Raw genomic sequence first — 10,669 nt, forward strand, 5'->3', positions numbered from 1 at the left:
TTTCTCTTATGAACCTTATCCCAATTTAAGAGATTAATTGAAATTGATGAGGTCGAGGCCAAAAACGTTGTGAACAGCGATAGGAATTTGACATTCAAGAAAAATATTGAAAAAGCTAATCAAGAATATTCAAAGAACGCTGATGAATAAAATTTGTTTGGTTCATTCAGGTTTATGGGAAAACTTACTCTCTCTTTGAATCCAAGTTTACAACTTTTTCATCATACCTATGAATTTAATATATGATTCGTGATTTATAATTCCACAAAAGATTGTACCCATGTTCTTAATACAAATCAATGATAAAAGGATAAATTTGGATGATCATAGAGGAAAAATTTTCGAATGTCAAATCTCAATAACTCAATTCTTGCCAAACGAACGGATATTGAAGAACTATCCATATTCGTAGAAATGAAACAGAAATGACAATTAGGAAAAAAAAAACTCACTCAAAAAGTTCCTATTTCGTCTGTATCTATGTTTCTTTTCTGTAAAGATCTCTTCCTGCCACCAGTGACGAATCTAGAATTTTGAGTGAGCACGGGCGGACGTTAACAGTAATAAAATATTAAAAATTAAATATAATAATTATTTTGAAAACAATTGAACATATATATTTTTGTTATGGTAGGTTTTCTTATAATTCAAAGCAAAAGAACATAGGTTCAACTAAAACAAAATATATATTATTCTGTTATGCTTTATACCAAAATTCATTAAGTACCATGGTGGTTGAACTATCAATAACTTTAAGGATATGTTACAGGTTCAAATCTCCACTCTCTTACATTAGTTTTAGTAAAAATTGAAGGACTATAAAAATTGTGCAATAAATTTGGTTAACAAAAAATTCAAACCCTGCACCTTTCGTTTGTAAGTAGAGGCTCTAACCAATTGAGTTGTTAGAGATGTTTAAAACAAATATGAAATACCGGGTATATATAAAATGTTTATCAACTATTGTCAACAAAAAAAAAAGCTCCCAACGGATCCAGCTAGGGCGGACACCCTAGCTCGTCACCATCTAGATCCAACACTGCCTGCCACCCTTTGTTCTACACTGTGAAAATCTCCTCACGCCTACAGTATTACCATCCGATCTGGTTCTCTTCTCATGAGAAAAATTGCATTTTTATTCAAAAGAAACGCATCCGACATAAGGACGGACCCAGACCTTTAGTATTGTGGGGTCAAAATTTTAAAAATAATTTTTTAATAAACAACATAATATCAATGAAAATAAGTTTATATGTATTTTGACACTTTGAAAGCGCCGTATAATTATATCATTATTAATATTATTAAATAAATTTTGTAACTTGTATAGTTTTATTTATCATTTCATTGGCAAATGCTGAGCTAACATTGAGTAAATTAAATTGAATATAGAAATTAAATAAATTGAAATAAAATTCAAGTTTAGTTCAGAAAGTAAATAAAATTCAAATTTAAAGCAAATATAATTCGAAAGTAATTCAAATTGCATTTAATCCGTAACGACCCTAAAAAATTTACGTCATATTTCATGTAAGACTTCCGAATGAAACGATATAAATTATATTGAAAAATTTATCGTATAAAAATAATAATTAATTGAATTTTTTAAAAAAAAACGAGTTAGACGTCTTTTTTGAGACGTACGTTTAATACATATTTAACTATTTTCGACATCTGTTTGGACCATTCGATATGAAAACAATGTACTTTTCGAAACAAATTTTTACATGGCATATACGATTTGTGGATTCATATAACACATGATCGCAAACGAATTTTTGAAGTTAGGATATTATCGAAATTCTCAAAATACTAGTTTCAAACGCCCTATTTTAACATGTCATAACTTTTGTTATAGTTGACCACTTCGCATGTCATTAATGAGTGAAAAATTAGGTCATGTGCACTTCGAAATAGTATTAAGAATGCAATATTTTGACTTTATTTGGCATCCCGACGAGTGCATCAAAGTAGATTGTAAAAAAAAAAAAAAGTACAAAATTTTGTGGGGTCATTTGACCCCACATGACCCCATGTGGGTCCGCCCTGATCCGACATCAATAAATAAATTATAGAATGTTTATGAACAAAAATTACCTAATTAAAAACAAAACTTCACCAGGAAAAGTGAAAATTTGAACTTCAGATCTTCGTGTGATTGAAAAAAGAAATTCCTTGTAGAAAGAAATCGGACCTCAAATTTGTGAAGTGCTTTTACAGTGTTAGGTGTTCTGTTTTCACCAACCATATTATCTGGATTATATTTTGGATATTATGGAAATTTAGGAAACAAACCATAATGAAATAGAATAATTCTATTAGTATTCTCAAAGATGTACCAAATTATTTACCCCTCTTACACGTGCACGTGAGATTCGAGTGAATAAAAAATTCCAAAATGTGCCTCCACCCTCTATTGTAAGTAGTTCTAAGGAATTAAGCCTGTGTTTAGTATCCATTTTCACCACATTTTCAGAAAATTTACGCTCGTTGAAACAGTGAGTGGGTCCATACACAGCCTATTTTTTTGACTCAACATGGAAAATTCTTGAAATACCCTCTCCGTGACTTTGAAATAAATGCGAAAAAGGGTAAAAACGTAAATCCATTTCTAATGGACATTAAATGCGCTTGCATTTTTACTGTGTAACGGTTAGGATTCTTCTACGGGGCTGTATAGGAGCGCTTATTTCCAAATTATAATCAGAATTTCATCCGTTATCTACAGAAAAGGAGGTCCACGGGGTTGCAGCAATTGTTGACTGCACCAACCGATCAATTATAAATTATATTAAAAAGACTATGGTGTCCCTACACTTTTTAAATTCCATACCATCACAAGAATAATTTTGACATTTCAAAGAAGAGGTGAATCACGTGTGCAGCTTTTGTTCCCTTTTTCTGCCAGAATTCTTGTAGATGTGGGGCCCATTGACTTCGAGTAACGGTCAAATTTTCCATAAAAATTGTTCCTAAACACATGCTACAAATGAAAATCAAAATGACAACCAAACACAAGCTAAGTAAAAAAATTCAATACATATAACATGCCCCAAATAAAATATAAGTTCGCGAATTGTAAATAGAGCGTGTATTCTGTACGATCGAAATGCATGACTAACAACAGAAAAAATTGCACTATTGGTCTATAAGCTATCGTGTTAGTCACAAGTTGGTCTCTAACGTATTGTACATTATTTTTAAACCATCAATTACAAGTGACCAACTATTCAAATCTTCACTCTCAATAACTTTCGGACATTAGCATAAATAAAAATAAAAATTTAGCTTTATAAAATTAAATTTGCAAGTGTCATATTACAATTGAGAATTGATTATGCAATCATGTTACAAGTTTAGAGACCAATCTGCTTTTCTTTAAGAGATAATTATTTTTCCAAGGCAACAATTTTAGAACCAATCGTGCGACTCCTTTTAACACATTTGTTGTTATGCATCACTCAAAATTAATGTGATTAAAAGAAATTTAATTTTTTAAACAAATAGCCATTTTTAATGATTTTTGCTTGTCTTTCTTTAAAATAAAACTCTTTAATTCTAATATTCATTTTTCAACACCCATTAAAATATTTTACATTTAGGGTGTGTTTGATTACATTTATTTTTCATAGAAAATATCAATTTTTTATCCAAATTCCTACTTGGAGTATTTAATTGCTATTTTTTTTCATGGAAAACATTTTCCAACTTTTGAAAATATGCCTAATTTTCCTTGTTTTTAAAGAAAATATTTTCCTTGACTAGAAGTGATTTTTATTTTCCACAAAAGATAGAAAATATTTTCTTTTCTAGGTGATATTTTCTATATCAATCAAACACACTCTTAACCTCAAAATTTTTCCTACTTTCGAATCATACATTCTTCAAAAATCACTATTGAAAACATAATTTCTTCTCAATAATTACCATAAAAAAAGGGGGCTTAATAAGGCTTTAGCGTCCCATTCCCATTTCGAAATTTTAGTGAAATACAAACAATTTTTATTTTTTAACATAATGAATCATGTACACTAAAATTTTGAGGTGATGAGACAACCAAGCGAACAGTCAAGGCAGCTCAGTAAATCTGGACCCACTCGAGAGAGGCCCGAAGAGCAGCTATTCGAGAGGCCCAAGTCAAGACTATAAAGAGGCGCAGACAACAAACAGAGTCGATAAAACACAAATAAATCAGTTAATGTGGTAGGCATCATCGCCACAAAGAGACTGCTTCAAACTTATATTATATATTTGGGGATCTTGAAATATGTCCATAAAACATTGAAACAGCTCCGAGAAATTATTCAATAGAGTATCATCACCAACATAATGCCGAGCAAAGGAATAAGTAAACATGATTTTCTTTAAAAATTTCAAATCATAAACTCAATATTTCCCCAGAAATATTATTTGGAGAGATTATTAATGAATAAACCAAGAAAATCCACGAGGCGTAACCAAAAAGTGCAATACAAAGTTCAAAAGAATTTATTTAATCGCCATCCGAGAGGGGCAGCAGCAGCTTTACTGAATTAGCCCTCAAGTGCTGATGCTCCAGAAATAATCTCTGTCAATTCTGTAGTAATAGATGCTTGACGGGTTCTGATAAAAAGCGAAGAGGAATGTTAGCAAATGAGAGAGGGGAATCATTTCTAAATTAGTTATGTTACAAAAAAGTTAGTATTATTTCTATATTTTTTTGGTGCATATTTGAAGATATGCATTGGTAGAGCATGTTTGATAGGTTATCTAGGGAAAATATTTGATAGGACTAGACACCATACAGAGAAAAGGAAGTTAAAGTCTTGTTAATTATAATCTCCTGCTGTTTCATACTAAGTATCAAACTTGCACTGTGATTGCATGGGTTAAGGGGGAACCTGTTATAAGTGAGTGTGAGGCGATCAAGCATGTCTCCAGCATTTCTGCTTGAGCTATCCATTGCAGACATTCTAGCTCCTTGTTCGCTACAAGCATTTTCTAGGACCGCATTGAACATAACCTGAAAAGATCAAAAGCATTACACTTTTAGACAGAAAAATACATTGCGGGTCGATCAAAATATGATAATGAAGGTAGATCATACACAGGAAAACTGGAATTCTGTTAGATTCTGAAGTACTTCTGACTTCGTTTCGCCACCCTCAATTTCATAATTGTCCAACTCCCCAAGTTTTCCCCCAGATTCAGCTTCTCTCTCCACAGCCTATATTAGCAAAAAATAGAATTAACATCCTGATTGAAATCCCTTATTAGAAGATTCACATGGCTAAATTCTTTTGGTGCCATTGATGACCTCGGGAGATAATACAGTTGCTGCTGTTGGCACAAATGATACAACTGATTGGAACTTGTTGAAAACAATCCTCAATGCGTCATACTCGACATTCTTTAAGATGTCATCTGCAAGCACAGAAACCTGCATTGCCAAAAACAGAACTCAAAGAGTTGAAACAGAAATATACATTCCTGCAACAGAATTCATGGGGTTTTTGATTTCTTATCTCTCAAAATTCCAGTAACAATTAAAGATACAATTATGTTTACAATTATATTTCAAGTTTTCTCGACAAGTCTTTGGTCCATTAAACACTTTACGACAAAGGTTGAAGCAGCAGTACAAGCAGCTCACGTGTAGCCAAAAATTGCAGCTGGGAGTAGAAAATTAGAGTACAAAGCAAGTTTCCAGTAATAGATTGCCACCAGTAATCCTGTCCCAATCTGGTGAATGCAAGCAGATGTCGACTGAATTTTCAGACTACGTGTAAAATGTCATCATGGCTGGTCCTAATCTAGACAAACAAAGCTTGAACCGTCCTCAGCTCGGTTTAAGTCCTGACCACAAAGTACAAGGACGAAATCTAGGGATTCTTTGTAGAAATGGTAGTTGTGTTTTCTTCAATACTTTTCAGGAAAATACGTTTAAAAGACAAACCTGAGTATAGTTCAGGGGATTCTTCTGCAACTCAGTTATGCATAACTCAATGTTTTGCTTGGAATCACGCACAAGTTGAGCCTTGGCCTTCTCTCCCAAAACGACGTATTTACTTTCCTTTTCAGGGCCTGTGAAGTGCCAGAACAGAAAAAATAATGACCGAAACTTCACCAGCAGAAAAGAAGAGAGACAGAGAGAGACAGAGAGAGATGTTCACTGCATCTACAGACTTATAATTACCAGAATTTAATTTATGAAGTGCCCTGCTTATCTTGACAGAAGTAGAATTAATCCCACCACAAAGACCTTTATCAGAAGAAATTGTAACGATAACATTCTTCTTGACATCAACACCTAAAACATCAAAGCATGAGGAAAGGTAAGTACCGGAAAAGTAAATGTTATCACTGAAGATGAAAAATCATATTGAACTGAAAGCGCGTTGTAAGTTCATTGAACAAAGAGTACAGCATTAATGAAAAACATAGACGAGAAAAGAACGGCCAGCATCCTATTGAGAAGCCAGATGTGTGAAAGATAAACCTAAGATAAATCATAGAAACCCAGTACATCTGCAGTACTGATGGATTATAGTAGGGAATATCAATTTATAGCAAATAGATAACTCTGATTCTGGAGTGGAAACATGACATGCCTTTACAACAATACAAATAAGCACAATTTGCACCAGAAGCTGGGTGGCGATGGAGGATCAGATAGAAAGTGACAGCGCAGTGTTGAACCTCTACTTTGATTAGTTATGCTGTCTCCTTTATGGAAGTGGGAATATACTTAAAACCCTCAAAGGTTGAGAGTCTTGAGACAAATATGTAACACTATGTATTAGGATGTGTTCAACCTTTCCTACTTAAGTACTCTGTCCCTTATCCCAGTTGAGTATTGGTCCATATGTAATCTTGCCTATTTTCTCTACTTTTTCATCAATATCAGAAGTATGGAAACTGTTTTCATAGTAGATATCTGAAACAATGAACTAAAAGGTAGTCAGTCAATGTCTCAAAATTCCACAGTACATCTTGTGAGTTTGTCAGCTTGATATCTCTAGAGTTTGTACTATCTTGAATACACCCTCTATTACGACATATTTCTTCCATACCTCTATGTCGCTTTGCAGCAACAGGGAAGCATCAGAAACAATTCACTACAATGCACAATACATTAGAATATGCTCACAGGGAGCGGAACCAACTCGTCTAGAAGGATCTTACGTTCAAAGTGAATGGTGGGAGACAAAAGAAAAACAGAAACATGCTAAGAGCCTGTGAAAGTAAGGACATAAATTGACATGAAACTAAAGGATTAAGATGTAACTGAAAATATTTTAATGAAACTTACTTGGAGTGTCACCAAGAAGAGCAGTGAATGGCTGCCATAGGCCACGTGAATTTTCAGCTCTAGTCTGAATTGCTCGTAGCTTTGACGCAGCAACCATCTTCATTGCCTTCGTAATTTTCTGAATATTCTTAACACTCTTCATACGGTTACGGACTGCACATTAGGTTCATCAACAAAAAAAATAAACCATGAGAAAAAGAACAATATTGCTAATATTAAGAAAGATTCAATATTAAGATAGATAACTAACAATGTAGCACCTAGAAATTCAATAACGATTCTTACCAATTTGAGTTGAAATAGAACGAACTCCCAGAAAAGCCTGATCCCTGTTCACACGTGCTACTTTATTTAGAGACGAATAAATACAAAATACAAGAGAAAAATATTATACATAATTCTTCAGAAGAAGAAATAATACCTTTGACACAAATAACACATAGTTACAAACAAATAAAAAAAGAATTTCACCAATCTCGGAATATACATTGATAATAAACAAGAATGTATCTATTTAGCATTCCAAATGGCACATTATAAATAGGACCTAGCTTTGTCAATGTGATGCACCAGCACATAAACACCGACTCGTGATTTTTTCAAAAATATACTGAAGCATTAAATTTTCTATGGAACTCATAGTTTAAAAAGGTGCCAGTGAGGTACACCTCACTGCTGTGCCTTGAGGCAATACTTTCAGTACTTTTCAACTTTTCAATGAGGCAGGCGCCTCATTGACTGAGATGCATGCCTCAGTATGGGCACCTCAATAAGCGTCAGGCGTGCACCTCAGTTTTATTGTGACATTTGAAATGTTTATTTTTGTTTGTTTCCCTCTTTTTTTAAGTCTAAGCATGACTTTCATGTATAAAAGGGGCTTTTTAAATGGGCCCCTTGTTCTTAAATATAAAAAATAATAATAATAAAAAATTGGGCCCATCAATTCTTTTTATTGTGGGACTAAACAATTAAAAAACCTACAGAACCCCACTAAAATACCCCCACATCTCACTGCTTCCAGAAAACAAGAGAGTCTTCTTCTACAAGCTTTGGGAGGCAGCACTAGTGATTCTGAAATTTCCAATAAGTAAATGCTTTCGTTTATAAATTTTTTCTTTTATTTCTGAATATCATCTCCTTTCTCTATTTTCTTTTTTTTTCTCATTTCTTCTTCCACAAGAACACAAGGCAGCCACGCATATAATCCAGCAGAAATTCCACTCCAGAAATTCAGGCGAAGCTTTTCCTTTGTATTATTTAAATTTTTTAACTTAATTTTTTTGTTTATGGGGAGGCTTACACCTCAGTCCACCTTGAGATATATGCCTCGCCTCATGAAGGAAAAACTCATCAATACATATTTCCAGCTTTTAAAACAGTGGTGGAACTAATTAACTGAAAATAACAGTAGGTTTGTAAGATATAAAAGTTCAATAACAATAAGGATGACCTTAATGCAGCTTAGGTTTGGATATGTGTTACTTATTGAGTCTGGTACTTTCCCTAAGTGAAATATGCTAAATAGTATATCATTCATGTGAAGAGAAATTTGTTAACCTTTCTGCATGCAATTCTCGAAAAGAAATATAGATTTCACTTTCTTTCTTGCACAGCACCCCATTTTACCTCAACCTTATCTGAGGTCATCTGAATTTTTCATACGATATCTAAGAATAACAACGACAAACAGCATTCCCGATAGTTAATCATCTTCTCAAAGCTAAAATAATGAACATATAACAATATTTACAATTAAATCTTCTTTTATGATTGCAAGAAGAAATATTTGGGATAACGAAATAAGTAAAATAATATAGTATTACTCCTTCCCAGGAGCATGTATTGTCGAAATAGAAAAACAGCTTTGAGATAATTTTCCCATAATACCAACTCTTGATGATTCAAAAGAAAATGGACAAGCTTTCATCAAATAAAATTTTGATTAAGAAAATATACGGCATATCAAGAGACGTCGAGAGAATAAACCTCATTTTGATACAAATTGCATTCACATAAGTTGTCAAATCTTTGCAAATCCCTCACAAAATACAAGGGACAATATCAAATATGCCTCTCATCATACTAGCAGGCATTTGTGGATGGATGGAATAGTAATTTTAGATTTAGTACCTATAATCAAATAGCTATACAACACAATTCCTGATAGGTCAAATGCTCCACAGTACATTTTTAAGTATTAAAAAAAACACAGAAACTCGAGGAAGATAAAATTGCATATGAAATGTCATACATTATGCTGCATATGTTGTACCAAGCTCTCAGACCATAAAAAAGCACTGAATAGCCCACATTTCAACAGAGTAAGCAAAACGCCTGAGGGTTATCTCATCTAAAGGCAGGAGAGCTTTCAGTACAACAGATAACCCCTTTTTCTTGAATAAAAATTATATAACCTGTAACTCACCCAACTCTTCACCTCGTTTTAGTGAGCAATGAAACTAGGAACGACTCGTTTGATGGCCCTATCTGAGGTATTCCTATCTATTATTTGGTGATTTATAATTCTTCCTAAATATTGGACGGAATTGAGTGAATCATCCCTATAAGAACCGCAAAGTCATGGCTTTTGAATAAAAATGAATCAGTTAGATAACAAAAATGAGAAATAAAACCAAAACAAAAATCAAATAAACCACGCAAATTATATATATATATATATATATATATATATATATATGAAGAGAGAGCAAGCGAGAGAGAGAAGCGTCGAATCGTACTCAGCAGAGGAGATTGAGGAACGGAAGGGGTTGAGAGGTTGTGGGGAGATGATAGGAGCAGCGAAACGCCTTCCCTCGCGCCTCAAAGCAGCCATCGCCATTTCGATCTAATTGATCTCTACCGACTGAAGTGAAATTTCTTGTTTCGTGGATCTGCAAATTCAGCTTAGGGTTTTCAACAGCTCCTCGGAGTTGGTGCAGTTATGGGACGTAGTATTTCTTCGGTGGTACGATGTCGTTTGAATTCGTTAAAAGTTTTCCGCTTCGCCCCCAGAAGACTTGTAATTTCGTTTTAAATGCCACGGGATGTGCACATTTTAACCTTCTAATTGAGCCCCGTTTTTAGATTAGAATATATTTTAAAATGGTATATTAATGAAAAATGTGCGATAAAAAAATAAAAATAAAAAATTTGAATTTACATATAATAATATTTTATTGAAGAATATGTGATTGAAAAGAGAAAAAAGAAAAGAGAGATGTAATTTGAAGATAATAGGGATCCAACAAGGGTCAAGTTCTTTAGCGCTTGCCTAAGCTTAAAATTGAGGATTTTACAAAAGACCCTTTGTAGTGAATTTTTGTTTTGTTAGTTTTGATATCGATACTTTTTATTTTATTTTTTGACCTTTTTATGAGT

General features: G+C 33.4%; 1 protein-coding gene across 1 annotated transcript; it reads right to left on the minus strand.

Annotated features, from left to right (window-relative positions):
• Nucleotides 1-4,228: 4,228 nt before the first annotated feature.
• LOC111402166 (ATP synthase subunit gamma, mitochondrial) lies at nucleotides 4,229-10,345 on the minus strand. Its single transcript, XM_023030305.1, has 9 exons — nucleotides 10,030-10,345; nucleotides 7,577-7,620; nucleotides 7,292-7,444; nucleotides 6,176-6,289; nucleotides 5,936-6,063; nucleotides 5,297-5,419; nucleotides 5,087-5,206; nucleotides 4,881-5,002; nucleotides 4,229-4,602 (listed from the first exon to the last, which is right to left on the minus strand). The coding sequence occupies exons 1-9, from the start codon at nucleotides 10,128-10,130 to the stop codon at nucleotides 4,533-4,535; spliced, it is 975 nt and encodes a 324-aa protein (XP_022886073.1). The 5' UTR covers nucleotides 10,131-10,345; the 3' UTR covers nucleotides 4,229-4,532.
• Nucleotides 10,346-10,669: the final 324 nt, after the last annotated feature.

The sequence above is a fragment of the Olea europaea genome, chromosome 10 (genome assembly GCF_002742605.1).
Source record: "Olea europaea var. sylvestris chromosome 10, O_europaea_v1, whole genome shotgun sequence".
Classification (NCBI taxonomy): Eukaryota; Viridiplantae; Streptophyta; class Magnoliopsida; order Lamiales; family Oleaceae; genus Olea; species Olea europaea.

What these genes read in the sequence shown, in the direction of transcription:
- LOC111402166 (XM_023030305.1), bottom strand. Translation starts at nt 10,130, where the DNA reads ATGGCGATGGCTGCTTTGAGGCGCGAGGGAAGGCGTTTCGCTGCTCCT. An exon ending in TTCTATTTCAACTCAAATTG is followed by an intron (nt 7,445 to 7,576) that starts GTAAGAATCGTT and finishes CCTAATGTGCAG; the next exon opens with TCCGTAACCGTATGAAGAGT. An exon ending in CTCACACTCACTTATAACAG is followed by an intron (nt 4,603 to 4,880) that starts GTTCCCCCTTAA and finishes GCTTTTTATCAG; the next exon opens with AACCCGTCAAGCATCTATTA.